Source organism: Budorcas taxicolor, chromosome 5 (genome assembly GCF_023091745.1).
Source record: "Budorcas taxicolor isolate Tak-1 chromosome 5, Takin1.1, whole genome shotgun sequence".
Taxonomy (NCBI): domain Eukaryota; kingdom Metazoa; phylum Chordata; class Mammalia; order Artiodactyla; family Bovidae; genus Budorcas; species Budorcas taxicolor.
Genome location: NC_068914.1, coordinates 20,962,236 through 20,982,941, shown reverse-complemented (window position 1 = coordinate 20,982,941; position 20,706 = coordinate 20,962,236). Strand labels below are relative to the sequence as shown.

Sequence of the window (20,706 nt, the reverse complement as noted above, 5' to 3'; positions counted from 1 at the left end):
TGTGCGTTTCCAGTCGTTCTCCGAGAACTGTGAAGCTTTAAAGTGCATTAAGAAAAAATTACAGGCACCATCAAATATCAGTTTGACAATCTGGAGAATAATAATCTGAAACCCTATTTTTAAGAAGGCCTTTACAAAATAAGGCAAACATGTAGGCTATGCTCTCTGGCCTCTCCATGGCACTAAGAAAAAGTTACATGATAACTACTCAGACAGCATTGATAGCAGTTTTACTTTCACACATTCACCTCACAGGAACTCTTAATGTATAATTTGAGATTTCCTTTGCCATTTTTATTCAAAAATAACAGGGCATGCTTTTAAAGTAACCTTAGCCTAATTTCTGACTGTAGTTACCCTGTAACTCTTCTTAATGCCACGTAAAGTGAAGTCGTTCAGTTGTGAGGCTCCTCCGTAGGCTGTATATAGTCCATGGGGTTGCAAAGAGTCGGACATGGACTGTAGCATACTAGGCTCCTCCGTAGGCTACATCCATGGGGTTGCAGAGTTGGACACAACTGAGCCATTTCACTTTACAAAATATGGCAAACATGTAGGCTCTGCTCTCTGGCCTCTCCATGGCATTAAGAAAAGAGTTACATGATAACTACAGTCAGGAATTAGGTTACTTTAAAGCATGCCCTGTTATTTTTGAATAAAAATGGCAAAGGAAATCTCATTATACATTGAGTTCCTGTGAGTTGAATATGTGAAAGTAAAACTGGTACCAATGCTGTCTGAAAGCTCCTTAAGGGCTGTCTGAATACATTGTACACATGTTCATATGTAACATTCATCATTCATTGTAGGTACTTTGCATACATTAGAATAGTTCTGGAATATTATGGCAAATTAGATGAGCATCTTTGAATTAGTAATGCGTGACAGGAATCACAAACCCGTACTGGCTTCGGTGAAGAAGGCAAAGGCAGTTCGTTGTCAGAACAGGCATTACAGAAAATTTCCCCACAGTTTCTACAGTGGTGCTATTAAACGGAAAAATCAGAGGGAAAAAAATGAGTAAAATTAGCCATATTTGCACCAAAACTTTTGGACTCGCTTCCTATTCTCCCTTACCTTTCTCTTGGACAGTGAGAATTCCTTTTCACAAAGTTTACAATGTGTTGCTTCTTTATCTTTCAACCAAACCAGTCCCTGGTAGAGGAAAAATATTAATGGTCAAATTAGTACTAAAAGATGCATGAAAACATTTCTGACCAAGAGCATTTTATAGGAATATGCATGTAGATAAAATGAGTCCTTTTTTTTGACAGATTTATTTAAACAGTTGTAGATTAAACAAATGTGGAATTTCCTTCAAAATAATCTGGGTGAGGAAAAAGGGACATGCTTATATAAATAAGCAAGATTGGCCATATGTTGATAAATAGTGAAACTGGATGATGGTTCATTTTACTCTTTACAGCCGAATACTGGAACATTTCATGACAAATGTTTAACAAAAATCCACTATGGAGAGTAACTATACGGAAAGAACCTTAATATCTAGTCCAAAAACGTTTAAAGATAAGTTTTCACTATGTGAAGTACATGAGTTTGGCATTATGTATGTATTATACACAGCTAATCCACAGTATTTGAAGAGAATTTGTAAATCAGATGATTGAGTTCTTTAGGTAAGACTTCACCTTAAATTCAGTTCTACACTGCTATAAATTTCCCTTAGCTTCTGTGACTCACAAATTTAATAGGTACTACGTAAACTTCCATAGCAAATGTAAGTAGTCTTAAACAGGTAGAAGTGAAGTTGATACCTAAAATTTCTAACTAACTTGACTGATTCTTAACCAACCAAGATCTTGGCTAGGAAAAGCATCTTTCCCCTCTATGAAAGCAACTTTTGTTAGGTGGTGCCCATTTTACAACGAGAAGACCTAAGTTTTAAAGAAGTCCTGTATTTCTGATTAACTCATCACATGTCCCTTTTGGAAACAGCCCAGCCTAAGCTACACTGCTGCTGCTGCTTCCACAGAACCAAGTATATCTGATTCTAACTTGGAAGAGGGCGTGAGCAACACAGGACCTATACCAGCTAACAAGAGAAAAATCTTACAAGCAGAAAAGCCCACAGACATTCTCAAAAGCCTGAGTTTTCTTGAAAGCCTCTTCTACCTGACAGCATAATTCTTGGAAGAAACTAAGATGAAAAGAGAGTAAGCATTCAGGGGTCAAGACTGCAAGGTTACCTTCACAGTCTCAGTAACCAGCACCTGTTATCTGATATAGTAGAGGTAAGACAAATGGTATTGGGTTACCGCACTTCAGGCACTCTTCAGGCTTCTTAGAACACAGGATTGTAAGAAGTGAAGATATAAAAACAAAAAAAACCCTAGACAGCTCCTATCAGATACAGAGAGTCTGACCAGCAGAGTCACATGATTTGAATCATGGAATTTTTTTTTAAAGCAAGATGAGGCCTTGATGATAATTCTATCTAACTTGAACACCATAAAAAGGAAAGTGATTTGCCAAATATCCCAAAGTCACATAGTGCAAGCAACTTTGCTGCCCAGCTATGTTTGTAAGGACAAGACCCTGACATGAAGCAGATTTCCAAACACCATCATTTGGTTCAAAAGTAAGTAACCTTCTGACATCAGGGTTGAGCTTCCAACTTTATTTCCAGACTTATGAACTTACCTTGCACCTCTCTCAAGGAGAAAAGATGTACAATGTAGGGTAAGCCTAGTGCATTAGCTAGAAGGGACCTCAGAACAGCACCCTGAAGCTTTCATTTTACAGATAAGAAAAACTTAAGATCCAGGGAGCTGAAGTTGCTTCCTCAACAAAACAAAGCTGTTTACAAGCAGAGCCAAAACTAAAGGGGGCAAGCTACTGCTCTGCAAACAAATGGCTATTTTTCCCTGCCCTTGGTGTTCCAGAATGTCAGCTACTCAGGTTAAATCCTGCAAACAGTATTAAGGATCCTTCTCTGAACAAAGTCAACTGCTCCAGAGAGGTCTTGTAGATACCAACACTGGGAGAAGATACCCAGCAGATTGGAAGTTGACAGATTTCTCTTCGGTCAAGGCCCCCCTGTCTATTACAACCCATCCCCACCCACCTAACCAACAAACACCAGGCTTCCAAGACTTTTTGTGCCTTTCATCGAAACTGGGAGATTTTCTAACATCTGAGGAATGATTTGGGCGTGAAGTACTCCAGCCAAATAAACATAAGAATTCAGCGGGAACAGAATAGCAGCAATAAAAGAAAACATTAAAGAAATTATAATGGAATATCCTCAGAGGTAAGATGTTATTTTAAAAAGGAAAAATGAGCAAATAGGAGCCTGCTGAATGTTAAAAATACAGTAACAGAAATAAGTCTCACAGAAGGTTGAAACTGAATTCAACCAACTTTAGGTTTAATCCAGTTTATAGGCTTAAATAAGGGGATAGAGGAAAAAATAAGACTATTATGAAGAAGAAATCAGATAAAACCCAAAATGTAAGAAACTGTAATAGCCGGTTTCTTACAACAGACCCATTGTAAGAAACAGACCTATTTTAATACAATAGACCTATCAACTGGACAGTAGCACCAAAAAAAAAGTCATGTAAATCCATTTTCATACACATAAAAATGGAAATCTAGATAATGTCGGCTAGATATGAACAATACAACTGTCAGAAAAACAGGATGATTAACAAAAACAGAAGACTTCCTGTAGGGAAGGGAATGCAATCAGGGAGCACACATGTTCTATCACAAGCTAAAACAGTATGCTAGCATTTTTAAGTTGTTCTGTACATGTCCTCTTGCATATATGGTATATATTTCACAGTGAAAAATTTTTACAAAACAGCTTAAAAAATGACAGTTGGGCAAACATCCCTATGTATCTCCTAAAAAAGTGTGAGAGCAGAATAAAGTCATACAGATTCATAAAACCTTTTATTATTTATCCACCATTTTCTAGGAGGCTACTGAAGGAAGCATCACCCAGTAAGAATTCCACGTTGATCAAGTGGTTAGGATTCAATGCTAACACTGCCAAAGGCCCAGGTCTGATGCCTAGCTGGCTAACTATAAAGTCCCACAAGCTGTGTGGCACGGCAAAAAGAAAAAAAGCATTGAAAGAACGAATGACAGCAGAGGGAAATGCCAGGACAAGAGTGACCAGACCAGACTAGACAGGAGCAATGAAGCAGAGAACTTCCGTAAGGATGACTCTGATGGAAAAAGAAAGAACTGATTCCTTGATTCATTTTTACCATGTGAGAAACTTCTATCAAAAAGCATTTAATAGAAGTGTTTGAAGCTATAAGAAAACTCTGATTCTCAAATACCACTGAAAAAGGCAGGGGGCATAAATATTAGCTCTAGAGGAAATGAAAAGTTGTTCAAGAAAAAAAATACAACTGCAATATATACTACTACCTGCCCCAGGAAGGAACAGTATTTAAATACTCAAAGAATATACAATAAATATATTTCACAAAAACTTTTACTTAACTACAGGAGAAGAACAGTGCAGAGTAGACAGACCAGGGGAGAGTGAGCAAAACTCCTCATCTGTCATGTTGATGAGGCAATACACAGGTCTGCAAAATACTTAAGAAACAGGGAAATGCCAGAAGAAGCAACTAAACAGAAAAGTAGCTCCCTAATGGTGGCAAAAGCTGGAATGCATAAGGGACAAGAGGGTGAAAAACAAAAGACTGCTTCCCTTTGTTTCTTTTTTTAAGTCTTCTTAGTATGTAGTACAATTTGACTTTTTAAAGGACTTTCATGTAACACCTGGGTAAACGCAATGGGGAGCTTGTGCGATAAGAAGCCATCTGTCACTGAAGTACTCACACAGAGACTATATTTTCTCCTCTGTTGTAAGAACCATATATTCAATTGTACCAAATCACTTTCACTCAATTAACATACTCAATATTCAAAGGTTTTATGCAAAATCATAAGCCAAAATCAGAAGAGGAAAGAGACTCCATGGTGATGTGTGACTTGATGAAGATGAAAATCTAGTAACAGACTGGCTCAGGAATTTAAGGAGTATCAAATCCAAAGGCAATTTCACTCTAACCATGCCACAACTTCAGGAAAGGAGACAAAACTATTTCCAAGGTCATTTCCAACATGAGGAATTTTAATAATGTGTTCTAGAGGTGTAGTGAAGAGGTGGACCCCATGATGCAAGCCCCCATTCAGTGCTTCTGCCTCTATACATCCTAGGATTCCACAACAGTACACGGGGCCTTACCTCCTACTGGAGACTCACAGATATCCCTTCCCACTTGAGGAAACCACTTCACACTCACCTGCAATGCTTTGTTGGCTTCTTTCATGTTTTCGATTTTAAGTTTTGATCTAAAAAGATTATAAATTGGTTCAAATTTCAGTGCACATTTTAAAATACAGAACATCTAGTAATTCCTTAGAAAGGTACTGAATTTTCATAGGATATAAAACTGTATATACTATATTATTCTAATGATCTTCTTTGGCTAGTGGGATTATATTTAACAGTTTCCTATATTTCTTAAACGACCTAAAGCAAAAATAGTTTTGAGATTTAAAATTTGCTTTTTTTAAAGATAGAACGTTGGAATTTTCATGTAGCTATGACTGTTAATGATAGCTATCATTTATTGTAGCTGTCAATAAATAGCTGAGGTACCAGACACTGTGCTATAAACTTTGCACGTGTAATCTCATTTAGTCTTCAGAAACATTTATAAAGATGAAAACAGTAAGGTCTTATGAGGTTTAGTCACTTGTAACAAATCACAAGATGGTAACTGAGGAAGCCAGGATTTAAACCCTCATCTCTGAGACCCAAAAGCCGATAGGTTAACCATTATGAATACTCTTTCTGTAGCAGATGCTACAGAGTGGTAAGTAAGAGTGGATATATTAAGGAAGATATAATACTTTTTAACTTTTTAGAAATATGTGTTAGTTAACATGCAATATTTATCTGTGATCCCAATACCCAGACATGATCATCTCCACATGTCAATGAGTATGTGTACTTCAAATGGAAAAATTATTTACATAGTTCCCCATATGACTTAACAATATATCCTGAAAGGCTTAGAGCTACTGACTTCTTATTAAGTATCTGCCACATCATTGTATTAAATGGTTACAGGTACACCACGAAAAAGAATGTGAAGTATGCAGCTTACGTAATTACCTACTGATGAATTTTCAACATGTTTCAAATCTTTTTGCCATAAAATTATTCATTAAAATTGAAATGACCAAAACATTTGTATTATTTTTCTTAAGATAACTTAAAAATGAAATAATTGGATTAAAACATACATAAAATACTAAAGTCTGAAGCAGAACATTAGGAACTTGCTTTGCCCTACAAGTGTTCTTTGTTCCAAAACTTAAAAACAGTGTTAGTCTTTTATCTGGCTCATAACAACTCCTACAAGTGGAAATAATAAATGTAAAATTACACAGTGTAAAAATACTAACAGAGTAATCAAATTTTCTTAGCTGAACTCACATCTACAAAAAGCACTCAAGGAAAACTGATGGGAATTTTGGCCACAATAGTATATACAGAAAAACTGAATATGGAATAAAAATAGCTTACTTAATGGTGTTCACTACAGAAATACTTTCTATATGAAAACTTACTGGTGTTGATTTATTTCTGGTTAAAATGCCTTTATTCACAAATACGGACCCTAAAAAAGCATGCTGCCCCTTCTACCCTGATACAAATTGCCAAACTATCCTAAAGAAAGAGAGCATCATTTACAGTTCCAATAAACACAACGTAAAAGAACACCTTTTCCTTGTCCTGGGCAGGGAACAGATGTCTTGTATTATTCATTTTAATTAAATTCCTTTTAGGAATATGTATTTAAGTTTCTGAAAATATTTGACCACAGCATGAAAAAAGCATAGAGAAAGGTCAAAATAAAACATGAGAATGTAATAAATGTGATACAATCAATTATGACACTATAAGAAAACACCCATAAATTATGTAAGCCTCAGACAATCCTGAAATCCCTCCATGAAGGAAAAAAGTCTGTAAGTTTCTTTATATGGAAAGAATAGCATCTATGGAATACTACATTGGAAGAGTCCTGGTAATTTATTCTTTAAACTAAAAGTTTTTCTTCTTGGAATTTAAACCTCAGTGAGGATAAGGGAGAAGCTGTTTTTTTCCTCTTCCAGTTATTTTAAACTGTCAGTAATTATGACACAGATTAGTCTAGATTTTTCTTTTTCTAATATTTCATCCTAAAATTTCACATTCCAAGTTTTCTCCAAATATTAATATTTCAGGTTTATTACTTTAATCTTCATACTAGGCAGTTTATCTACAATTATAACTTATTCAGAATAATTAACTTTTTCTTTTTTGCCTGCACCATGCTCATGCAGGATCTTAGCTCCCCAAGCAGGGATCAAACCCAATCTACCTGCATTAGAAGTAAGAAGTCTTACCCACTGGGCTGCCAGGGAAGCCCTGAATAATTAACATTTAAAGCTTTTCAAAATCTATCAAAATTTCTCTTTATAAGAATCTTTCAATAAGAAATCAGTTAAGAGTAAATATGTCATTATCAAAAGTACTTTTCAAATTAAATTAATCATTTATATTTTAAATTGCTGGTTCAGAATGGAAGCACTGGAAAGTAACTTTCAAATCTATCCTGTTCATCTTACAGACAAGAAAACTGATATTCTGCTTGAGATGAGGAAAGGTACTATGCTACGTGCTTTATCTTTTAATCAGAAAAAGAACCCTATAGGTATTTTATAACTCTCCAATTTACAAGTGGAGAAAGAGATATTATAACTTTCCAATTTACAAATGGAAAAATGCGCTTAAAGAGCTTAAATAAATGGCCCTAAGTCACATGGTTGGTAAACTCTAAAAGAGATACTTACTTACTCCTGTCAGTGACATTCAGTTCAGTTACTCAGTCATGTCCAACTCTTTGTGACCCCACGGACTGCAGCACACCAGGCCTCCCTGTCCATCACCAACTCCCAGAGCTTACTCAAACTCATGTCCATTGAGTTGGTGATGCCGTCCAACCATCTCATCCTGTATCATCCCCTTCTCCTCCTGCCTTCTATCTTTTCCAGCATCAGGGTCTTTTCAAATGAGTCAGCTCTTCTCATGAGGTGGCCAAAGTACTGGAGTTTCAGCTTCAGCATCAGTCCTTCCAATGAATATTCAGGACTGATTTCCTTTAGGAGAGACTGGTTAGATCTCCTTGCAGTCCAAGGGACTCTCAAGAGTCTTCTCCAATACCACAGTTTAAAAGCATCAATTCTTTGGTGCTCAGCTTTCTTTATAGTCCTACTCTCATATCCATACATGACTACTGGAAAAACCATAGCTTTGACTAGATGGACTTTGTTGCCAAAGTAATGTCTCTGCTTTTTAATAGGCTGTCTAGGTTGGTCATAACTTTTCTTCCAAGGAGCAAGTGTCTTTTAATTTCATGGCTGTAGTCACCATCTGCAGTGATTTTGGAGCCCCCCCAAAAAATAAAATCTATCACTGTTTCCATTGTTTTCCCATCTATTTGCCATGAAGTGATGGGAACAGGTGCCATGATCTTCATTTTCTGAATGTTGAGTTTTAAGCCAACTTTTTCACTCTCATCTTTCACTTTCATTAAGGGGCTCTTTAGTTCTTCGCTTTCTGCCATAAGGGTGGTGTCATCTGCATATCTGAAGTTATTGTTATCTTTCCCAGCAATCTTGATTCCAGCTTGTGCTTCATCCAGCCCAGCATTTCTCATGATGGACTCTGCATATAAGTTAAATAAGCACGGTGACAATATACAGCCTTGACGTACTCCTTTCCCTATTTGGAACCAGTCTGTTGTTCCATGTCCAGTTTTAACTGTTGCTTCTTGATCTGAATACAGATTTTTCAGGAGCCAGGTAAGGTGGTCTGGTATTCCCATCTCTTGAAGAATTTTCCACAGTTTGATGTGATCCACACAGTCAAAGGCTTTGGCATAATCAACAAAGCAGAAGTAGATGTTTTTCTGGAACTCACTTGCTTTTTCGATGATCCAACTGATGTTGGCAATTTGATCTCTGGTTCCTCTGCCTTTTCTAAATCCAGCTTGAATATCTGGAAGTTCATGATTCATGTACTGTTGAAGCCTGGCTTGGAGAATTTTGAGCATTACTTTACTGGCGTATGAGATGAGTGCAATTGTGCAGTAGTTTGAGCATTCTTTGGCATTGCCTTTCTTTAGGATTGGAACGAAAACTGACCTTTTCCAGTCCTGTGGCCACTGCTGAGTTTTCCAAATTAGCTAGCATGTTGAGTGCAGCACTTTCACAGCATCATCTTTTAGGATTTGAAACAGCTCCACTGGAATTCCATCACCTCCACTAGCTTTGTTCATAGTGTTGCTTCCTAAGGCCCATTTGACTTCTCATTCCAGGATGTCTAGTTCTAGGTGAGTGATCACATCATCATAGTTATCTGGGTCGTGAAGATCTTTTTTGTACAGTTCTTCTGTGTATTCTTGCCACCTCTTCTTAATATCTTCTGCTTCTGTTAGGTCCATACCATTTCTGTCCTTTATTGTGCCCATCTTTGCATGAAATGTTCCTTTGGTATCTCTACTTTTCTTAAAGAGATCTCTAGTCTTTCCCATTCTATTGTTTTCCTTTATTTTTTTGTACTGATTACTGAGGATGGCTTTCTTATCTCTCCTTGCTGTTCTCTGGAACTCTGCATTCAAATGGGAATATCTTTCCTTTCTCCTTTGCCTTTTGCTTCTCTTCTTTTCTCAGTTATTTGTAAGGCCTCCTCAGGCAACCATTTTGCCTTTTTGCATTTATTTTTCTTGGTGATGGTCTTGATCACTGCCTCTTGTACAATGTCACAAACCTCCGTCCATAGTTCTTCAGGCACTTTGTCTATTAGATCTAATCCCTTGAATCTGTCACTTCCACTGTATAATCATAAGGGATTTGATTTAGGTCATACCTGAATGGTCTAGTGGTTTTCCCTACTTTGTTCAGTTTAAGTCTGAATGTAGCAATAAAGAGTTAATGCTCTGATCCACAATCAGCTCCTGGTCTTGTTTTTGCTGACTGAATAGAGCTTCAAAGGTCCGTCTAGTCAAGGCTATGGTTTTTCCAGTAGTCATGTATGGATGTGAGAGTTGGACTGTGAAGAAAGCTGAGTGCCAAAGAATGGATGCTTTTGAACTGTGGTATTGGAGAAGACTCTTGAGAGTCCCTTGGACTGCAAGGAAATCCAACCAGTCCATTCTAAAGGAGATCAGTCCTTGGTGTTCTTTGGAAGGAGTGATGCTAAAGCTGAAACTCAAGTACTTTGGCCACTTCATGCAAAGAGTTGACTCATTGGAAAAGAGTCGGACACGACTCATTGGAAAAGAGTCGGACACGACTGAGCGACTAAACTGAACTAAACTGATAGAGCTTCTCTACCTTTGGCTGCAAAGAATATAATCAACCTGATTTGGCTGCAAAGAATATAATCAACCTGATTTTCGTATTGACCATCTGGTGATGTCCATGTGTAGAGCATTCTCTTGTGTTGTTGGAAGAGGGTGTTTGCTATGACCTGTGCATTCTCTTGGCAAAGCTCCATTAGCCCTTGCCCTGCTTCATTCTGTACTCCAAGGTCAAATTTGCCTGTTAATCCAGGTATCTCTTGACTTCCTACTTTTGCATTGCAGTCCCCTATGATGAAAAGGACATCTTTTTTTGGGGTGTTAGTTCTAGAAGGTCTTGTAGGTCTCCATAGAACTGTTCAACTTAAGCTTCTTCAACATTACTGGTTGGGGCATAGACTTGGATTACTGTGATATTGAATGGTTTGCCTTGGAAATGAATGGAGATCATTCTGTCATTTTTGAGACTGCATCCAAGTACTGCGTTTCAGACTCTTGTTGACTATGATGGCTACTCCATTTCTTCTAAGGGATTCTTGTCCACAGTAGTTGATATAATGGTCATCCGAGTTAAATTCACCCATTCCAATGACTGACATTCAGTTCAGTTCAGTTCAGTCGCTCAGTCGTGTCTGACTCTTTGTGACCCCATGAACCACAGCACGCCAGGCCTCCCTTCCATCACCAACTCCTGGAGTCCACCCAAACCCATGTCCATTGCATTGGTGATGCCATCCAACCATCTCATCCTCTGTCATCCCCTTCTCCTCCTGCCCACAATCTTTCCCAGCATCATGGTCTTTTCCAATAAGTCAGTTCTTCGCATCAGGTGGCCAAAGTATTGGAGTTTCAGCTTCAACATCAGTCCCTCCAATGAACACCCAGGATTGATCTCCTTTAGGATGGACTGGTTGGATTTCCTTGCAGTCCAAGGGACTCTCAAGAGATATAATGGTCATCTGAGTTAAATTCACCCATTCCAATGAATGACATTACTGAATGCTAATTTTAAAATTTAGTCATAACTTGAAAATGCAGATCCTGAATGGTAAGCTTAAAAACTATTTCTGAACTATTAACTTTCTCTTTCAACAAAATTAAATGTCTCATATTATTCTGCATGACCTGCCCCCTCCCAACCCCACCTCATTTTACTTTTTTCTTTTTTGGCTGCGTCACTTACAGGATGTTAGTTTCCTGACCAGAGATAAAACTTACCCCTCTGATGAGGAAATGCAGAGTCTTAACCACTGGACAACTAGGGAAGTTCCCTTTTGATGCTCTGTGAATTTTCTAACCATATAAAACATCAAAGGGATTTATTTAGGTGACAGAATTATGGGTCACTGTAGCTTTCTTTAACTTTTCTGTATTATAAGAAAAATGACACTCTCTATTTTCTAATGTGACAGTGGTACATTCAATACTAAATCAAATATTCCAGCGTTTACCGTAGATATTTGACAATATATTCAATCAGGGCACAAAGAAGGGATTAGCTTAATCCCAAACACAGACAATGTGGAACAAGGAGGAAAATGTGAGAAAGACAGAAATCCATTTCTCCTTGTCCTCATAGGAACCCGGTAACACTTCAGTGCGATAGAACCAACCATACTGTATGCAATTAAGCCCCAACTACAGATAGCATCAAACAACATCAACTTTTCATAATGGTGGCTCCTTCTCAGAACAGTCTGAACAACATCTCTCCAACTATTCTGAAAATTTGACTACTGAGAAAAATATGATTTGGAGAAATTAAACAACAGTCTTAGATCTCATCTACTGGAAAACATCTGGAACTAAGATCTATGTTCATTTTAGAATATAATTTTTAACACAATCTCTCCCCAGTCCACACCCTTATCTGTTAATTTTGAAGTTTTTGTTTGGCTTTGTTTCTAATAGTTGATATCTTTCTTTTTAATATTAAACTTTTATGCCTATTTGGTTTGGCACACTCATAACTTTATAAAAGTCAATGACTACTTAGTAAAAGGAAAAAAGAGAAATTACTCGCTAAGTTTGTTGCCAAGTTCTTGAAGAGCTTGCTCCTGTTTGTGATATATTTTTTTCAATCGCTGATTTTCATCCTGGAGGTTAAGGAACTCCTTCAAAATAATAAAAGACAGAAAATGCAATTTAAAAGAAACAAACTCCACATCGTATGCTGCTGCTACTAAGTCGCTTCAGTCGTGTCTGACTCTGTGCGACCCCACAGACATACCATTAAAGGATAGGAGTGTATCCTTCAGCTTTTAATAAAAAATAGCTGGTCTATTTACTATCAACTATTTTCTATTCATTTAATCCCCTCAATGATATTTTTAAAGAAGACCAGTATACTTTGTTTCCTCCGTATACAGGTAAATTATGACTTGTCTTTTCAAGTAACTTTCATCACAATAGGATTTTTAAAGTTTACCACCATTACTTACTTTTTTAAGAGTAATGATCTGTTGGGTCTCATTTCTGAGATGAGATACAGTGTCTTTCTCCTTTTGAAGATCTTCCCGCAGAGTCTGTCTCCATTCCTTCTCAATCTTCAGATCGGTTTCCAGTTGCGCCCTTGAATGACAAATAATACAGAGACAGCTTAGTGCTCTTTCTCACATGACAGTTGTATGTATTCTTTTTAAGAGTATCTCATTGGTTGATTACTTTCACCTTGGTAATTAAATTCTTCAGATTTTCTTTCACAAATACCTTTTAGAAAACAAGTTCAGCAGCATAAGATTTTCAGATCTCGAATCTCAGTTAATTTGTCAATCACAAAAACCTCTTGTGATCTGTCATTTACTAATTCTACATACGTAAATACTGGACAAGCATGAAAAAATGCCTGGAAAGGCACACCATACTATTAAGGCTTGGTTCTATCTTGAAATGGAACCATGTTCTGTGCCAAGAGGAAATTTTTACAACAAACTAATGAAAAGTATTGCTCTGATTTAAGAATTAGAGCAACCATTAAGTCAATTTAACATCAGTAACAGAGAAATCAATCCTGGTGTCAAGTGCTACTTGACAAGATTACTGTTAGAAGCTGACCCATTACAGAACAGATCTAAGACCAAGGAGACACTGGAGGAAAATCCACAGTCTGAAAAATGCCAGTTCACATCTGAAAGCACTATTTCATCAGTTAAACAACAGGTGCTAGCTGGAAAAACAAAAGCAGTCAAATTCTCACATTTTAGGAAAGCCTCCCAAAATATTTCAATAATTATTTCTCATAAGCAGATGTTATCAGGTAAGGTATATACTAATAATGCTACAGTTTCTAGTACTTTACATTTTAATTATAATGTTATATCATAATATTGAGAATATCACAGTATTATTTTAATTTTTTGTGTTAAAATTACTTTTCTTTCCTCATATGGTTAGCATTTCCATCTATAGCCAAACTATTTTCAGGGAAGCAAATTTGAGATTTTATAATTCAAGTTGAAGAGACAAGATACTTCAAAACGGAATTTACAAATTGTTGATAAATACTATTTCACCACAGATTTAAAGAGAATATGGAGGGACAGGTATATACTGCTAACACTGAGTAAGCGAAGTACAGAGTGCATTGAGTGGCATCATCATCCAGAATCAGAAAAAAACTGAGTGAGAAAGCAAAAGGAAAATTGTGATTTTAAGTTATTTTACATATACTGTCAAAACACATGTTGATCACCAAAGGCAGAAACCATAAAGGAAAAAAGGGAAAATATAACTATATAAAAAATACACCATGTCTAAAAAATAAATAATAAAAACATTTTCACTGTATGTGAAAGACCCAGAATAAATACATAAAGAGTTCTTACAAATAAATATTAAAAAACTGAATACCACAGAGGAAAAAAATAGAGGATACGAACTGACAATTCAAAACAGAAATACAAAAGGCTATCACTAGTAATCAAAGATATGCAAATTTAAACAATAAAGCACATTTTTTTCAGGCTAAATGATTCCTTGAGGTTAACTGAGATACGATGGTACAGACCTACAGTAACTGATATGATAAAATGTCCATGATGTATCAATAATAGATATAATAAGCAAGATACCAGAGAGTATGTAGCAAGTTTCCTCTTTCTAAAAAGCAAAAACATCTATGCATACCAAGAAGTAATGTTCATCAAAATGTTATAAAGAAGAAATACATGTCCAGGGGATTCCCTGGAGGTCTAGTGGTTAACACTCCACTGCATGGGGTGTGGTGAGTTCAATTCCTGGTTGGGGAGTTAAGAAACCAAAAGTATTTTCCATTTTAGTTGAAAAAAGGGAACGTGTTACAAAAAATAAGGGGGGAATTTTTTTTTTCTTGGACAAAGTCCCAATTGCCTTTTCCTATAGAAACAGTTCCGATTTTTCTCAGCCATCAGGGATTCCTACAATCTCTAAATTGTTAACATGTTTATGCTCTACCAAAATGGCACCAAATAAGAAACAAAATTACTTTCATGGTTTCAGCAGGGACAAATCTCTCTCCCCAGCTCCACTAGCTTCCTATTGTGTAGGTTAGTCCTATTGGGAAGGGCCAGGTCCCTGGAGCATGATTTGGGTCGTCCTTTGGGCAGTGATCAAATACAGGCAGCACTGAAGAATAACTATCAGACTTGTCTTACCTATACTTCTGTCAAACTCTAGAAAAGCTATTCAGTAACACAGATCACTAAAGTTCCAAGACTGTCTTTTATTGACTGGCAAAGTGTCCCAGTCTTGATTTTCACATTTTTCCATTTTGGCAGGGCACAAGGAATTAAACAAGAAAACCCTTGGCACCATTAATAAACCTGACGACTTAAATGTTCCTTTTGATTTCTGTGGCCAAGAAAGTCCTGAAAGTGCTTTTGTGAAACTTTAAAGATTTAAGAGAAACTGTTTGTTAAGTGGTTTCTTTTTTTTGGGGGAGGCAGGTAGAAAAACAGGTGGGTTTTAGTTTCACAATGTACAAATGATGCAAGTTTCCAATCAAGGTAATATTTATTCCCTGGCCTAAAGCCTTATTCTATATACCAGCTTCTCCAAATGTTATTTTTATGGTAGATTTAAAAGAAACTTAATTTGGTTCTGGACAAGGTGGAGTAAACACATTTCTACCTATCTGTCCAACTAAGTACAATTAAAAACCCTGACATTATATATAAACAAATAGAATATTCTGAAAGGGGGAAGAGAAGAAAGTAGACCAGCTAGGAACCCCAGGATTCAAGTAATCACACTGGTGATGAGTGTCCTGAGGTTTCTTTTTGCTTCCTTAAAAGCTCAGACTGGGTGCTGAAAAATCCCACATGCACAAACAGCAATGGGCACAGATGAAAAAAGTCCCAAGGAAAGCCTACTCTCTCCTGCCAAAGAGCCAGGAATAAGCAGCCTAACATGACAGAAACTTTATTTTAACAATAAGCGCCCTATTCCAAAGAAATTTTATTTCACCAATAAACGCCCTAGTCCAAAAAACACCAGAGGAAGAAACCAACCACTGTCAGCAAAAGCCAAGTGGGGAGCATAATTTCTACCTTCACCTGGCAATAAGGAGATATCCTTTCCAATCCACCTGTGGTAGTATCAGAGAAAGCCAAGCGGGGAGGCAGAACTTTAACCACCACCCAGCAGTAATGAGCTATCCCTCCCCATCCACCTCTGTGATGTTAGTGGAAGTCATATGCAGAGCCTGGACTTCTATATGCATCAGTAACAAGGCACTTCTTACCCTCCACACAAACACTTGGCAAAGGCCAAGTGGAGAGCCCAGATTTCTACCTTTGCTTAGTGTCAGTGAGGTACCTTTTTCACTCTCCTCCAGGATGGTGTCAACAGAGACCAAAAGGGCAGCCTGGATTTCCATTCCCATTTCATGGTAACAAGGTACCACTTTCTCACTCCAGTGTCAATGAGTGGAAAGCACAGATTTCAATCCCTGCTCAATGGTTAGGCACCCTTCTCCATTCCATCCGGAACAGTCCTGGGCTTCTACCCCTACTTGGTATGAAGGGTCAGTGGTCAGTGTCTACATTCCCCTGCTGGTGTGGTTTCAGTGAAGGATGCTAAAACATAAAATTTAAGGAAGATGCAGTCTCATAACATAGCTCCCAAAATGTGTAGAATGCAACTGAAAAACACTTGTTAGACCAAGAACCAGGAAAAATCTCAACTGGATAAGAAAAAACGATCAACAGATGACAATATGTCAGATAATTCCAGATGTCGGAATTAACTGACAAGAATTTTAAAGCAACCATCATAAAAATGTTCCCATAACCAATTAAAAATATGCTTAAGGAACCCCCCCACCCTGTTGGAGGAAATCTAAACTGGTGACCCCATATGGAGAGCAGTATGGAGATTCCTTAAAAAAAATAAAAACAGGGTTAGAAAAAACCCCACCTGATCCTGCAATTCCACTTATAGGCATATATCTGGAGAAAATCATAATTCAAAAAGATACCTGCACCCCAGTGTTCAGTGCAGCATTATTTACAATAGCCAAGATATGAAAGAAACCTAAATGTCCATCAACAGATAAATGAATAAAGAAAATGTAGTATATCTATACAATGGAATATTACTCAGCTATAAAAGAGAATGAAATAATGCCATCTGCAGTAACAGGAATGGACCTAGAGATTATCATACTAAGTGAGGTAAGCCAAAGACAAAATATCATATGGTATCAGTTACATGTGGAATCTTGTGGGGGGCGGGGGTGGGAAGCAACTTACATGCAAAACAGAAATAGACCCACAGACACTGAGAACAAGCTTATGATTACCGAAGGGGAAAGGTGGGAAGGGGGTGGTAAATTAAAATTTGGGGATTAACATACACACTACTATATATACAACAGATAACCGACAAGGTCTCACTGTATAGCACAGGGAACTATACTCAATATCCTGTAATAACCTGTAAAGGAAAATAATCCAAAAAATATATATACATGAATAACTGAATCATTTTGCTCTACGCATAAAACACAACATTTTAAATCAACTGCAGGTCGATAAAATACAGAACAAAAGATTCCCAAAATGTAATTTCCTCCACTTGAAAATTCCCTCTCCTGCCCAGATTGTGACCTAGACCTCTGACTATCATTTAAAATAAAGTTTATGTTTTATCTGCTCTGGGAAAACAGAATATGCTTGAAACAAATTAATGAATAAGAAGTTCTGGAAGGAAAGAAGGAAATTTTGGAAGAAAGAAAGAATCAAATGGAAATCTTAAGAACTGAAAAATACAATAATCTCAATGAATGGGATTCATTCATACACACATACATGCAATGAATCTCAGTGAATGACAGGAAAAGATGAGGAAAGAATGAACTCCCAAACAAAACAACAGGGGCTTCCCTGGTAGCTCAGTGGTCAAGAATTTGCCTGCCAATGCAGGACACAGGGGTTTGATCCCTGATCTGGGGAGATCCCACAAGTAACTAAGCCTTGTGCGCCACCAACTACTGAGCCTGTGCTCCAGAACCCGGGAGCTCCAACTACAGAGACCATATGCCACAAGGACTGAAGCCTGCGCCCCCTAGAGCCCGTGCTCTGCAACAAGGGAAGCCACGGCAACGAGATGCCCAGGCACAGCAGCTAGAGAAAAGCTCGCACAGCAACGAGGACCCAGCAGGGCCAAAAATGAATAAATAAATTTTAAAAAGAAAGAAACAGAACAACAGAGACTACCCAATCTGAACAACAGAAAGAAAACAGACTAAAAAAAAAAAAGAATAGTGTCAGGGTCCTGTAGGACCATTAACAAAAAATCTAACATTTATGATATCAGAGTCCCAGAAAGGAGAGGAGAAAGCAGATGGAACTGAAAAAAAAAAAAAATCTGAAGAAATAATGGCTGAAGTTTTTCCAAATCTGACAAACATAAGCCTAATAATCGAAGAAGCTGACCAAAGCTGAAATAGCATAAATCCAAAGACAGAATCTTCAGAGTAATTAGAAGAACAATGATTCATTCTGCTTTTCATCAGAAATTATGAACACCAAAAGAAAGTGGTACAACAACTTTCAAATCCTGAAAGAAAATAACTGTCAACTCAGAATTATAAAGATATTCTGAAACTACCCTTCAAAATAAAGTTGAAATCAAGACCTCAGATGAAAGAAAACTAAGGAAGTTTGCTGCCATTAGACCTACCTTAGAGGAATGGCTAAATGAACTTCTTCAGACACAAAGAAGGAAAACTTGGGGCATCATGAAGAAAGAAAGAACAATAGAAAGTTTTCTAAATTATGTTTAATGGTTGAAGCACAAATTATATCATTGTCTGATGTGGTTCTCGATATTATATAGGGGAAATATTTAAGCAAATTATATTGTAAAAAGGGGAGTGTAAAAAGGTCTAAGTGGAAGTAAAGCTTCCACATTTCCCTCAAAGTAGTAAAATGTTGATATCAGTAGTGAAAAGTTGCCAATATAAAACACAATGTCCAGAATAACCACTTAAAAAAATCTATACAAAGAGATACAATTAAAGATACTACAGATAAATCAAAAAGGAATTCTAAATAATGTTCAAGTAACCCATGAGAAGGCAGGAAAAATTGAATACAGGAATGAAAACAGAAAAAATAAAACAGTAGATTTAAGCTCTAATATATCAACAATTACACTAAATGCAAATGGGCTAAATATATCATTGAGAGAGATTGGCAGAATGAATAAAAAAACATGCACTATACTTCAAATATAATGAAACAAATTAGGCTGAAAATAAAAAGATGGAAGATATACATAACATTGATCTTTTGTTTACTACATGAAAACATTAGTCAGAAGAAAGCAGGAGTGGCTATGTTAATATGATATATAGTAAATTTCAGAGCAAATAAAATTACCAGAGACAATAAAGGAACATTATAAAATGATAAAAGGTCAATTCACCAAGAAGACAAAGAAATGGTAAATGTGTAGGCAACAAACAGATTTCCAGAATACAAGAGGCCAAAATTGATAGAACTGAAAGTAGAGATACACAAATCCACAATTATAGTTAGGATATTTCAACAAATCCTCTCTTGATAATTGATAGAACCACTAGACAGAAAATCATCAAGAATAGAAAAGAACAACACCTCAACCAATGGATTTTTAAAATTAATTTTTATTGGAGTATAGTTGCTTTTTAAGCAATGGATTTAAAGGTAGCTTAGCAAGTAACACATCATACCTGTAAGCAATATTACTTAATGATGTTACACATGAACTGCATAGTCCATGGGGTCACAAAGAGTTGGACACAACTGAGCGACCTTCACTTTTTTCAAACATAATGTTTAACAATTTTCTATTGCTGTTTTGCTGTTTTCTTTAATAACAAAAGTGATACATATTTCTTGGGGTAAAAAAATACTGATCTAAAAGAGTAAAAAGTAATTTTACTCTTACTATCAATTTGCCATTACTGTCAATATGCCATTACTCCCTTGAGATAATCATTTTCCAGAATCTGTATTCTTTTTTTTTTTGCTGTGTGGCATGTGGGACTTTAGTTCCCCAACTGGGATAAAATCCAAGCTCACTGCAGTGGAAGCATGGAGTCTTAATCATTGGATCGCCAGGGAAGTCTCCAGAATCTATATTCTTAAAACTTTTCTTCACGTAAATACACACCTATGCAATTTTAATTTTATAAAAAATGGGATAAAACTTCACCTACAGCTTGTTTTCTGTTTGTTTGTTTTACCAGCTTTCCTAGCTGGTAATATGTAGATCTATCATATGAAGTACTAAATAAAAATATTCTCAGAAAACATCATGTTCTTTGATAATATAAACTCCGTGGAGTTACAAAGGTCTATTACACTCAGTATTTAGAAACATAATGGCCATCAGATTAATGCTGAACAACCAGAAAGAATAAAACTCTCCATGAGCAAGAAGATAGCAAGACGGTTGAAAGTAACTCTATAAACAATAAAGGGAGCAAAAACATAAAGTCTTATCATAACTGTGCTTTCTAGTTTTGCTTTGCCTTTTTTTTTTTTGAAGGAAAACTCTACAATCTAGCCAGCATCGTTAAATAAATGAAAATACAGGTTTTCTTCCATTGCATGCAAAGAAAGGAGGAGGAAAAGAGGGGGAAATTATATTAACACAAGTATTTATTTCCAAGTAAAATACTCACAGCTGTTTCTCCTTTTGGGAGATTTGTTTCTGCAGACTGTCCAATTTACTCTGATACTCTTGTAGATATTTCTTGTCCTCATCTTCAATTTCCATTTGCGCCTTCTCTGCTTGCTGCAATCTGGTGTAATTCAAATCAACTTTGGGTAAA

General features: G+C 36.7%; 1 protein-coding gene across 1 annotated transcript in view; it reads right to left on the bottom strand.

Annotated features, from left to right (window-relative positions):
- Positions 1–839: 839 nt before the first annotated feature.
- Positions 840–20,706, bottom strand: part of RUFY2 (RUN and FYVE domain containing 2) — a 40,958-nt gene continuing 21,091 nt past the window's right edge. Inside the window, exons 13-18 of the mRNA XM_052640124.1 lie at positions 20,557–20,676; positions 12,848–12,977; positions 12,426–12,520; positions 5,292–5,340; positions 1,078–1,155; positions 840–986 (exon numbers count right to left, since the gene is read on the bottom strand). Of these exons, the coding sequence (XP_052496084.1) occupies positions 843–986; positions 1,078–1,155; positions 5,292–5,340; positions 12,426–12,520; positions 12,848–12,977; positions 20,557–20,676 (616 nt within the window). The 3' untranslated portion in view covers positions 840–842. The remainder of the gene's footprint in view (positions 987–1,077; positions 1,156–5,291; positions 5,341–12,425; positions 12,521–12,847; positions 12,978–20,556; positions 20,677–20,706) is intronic.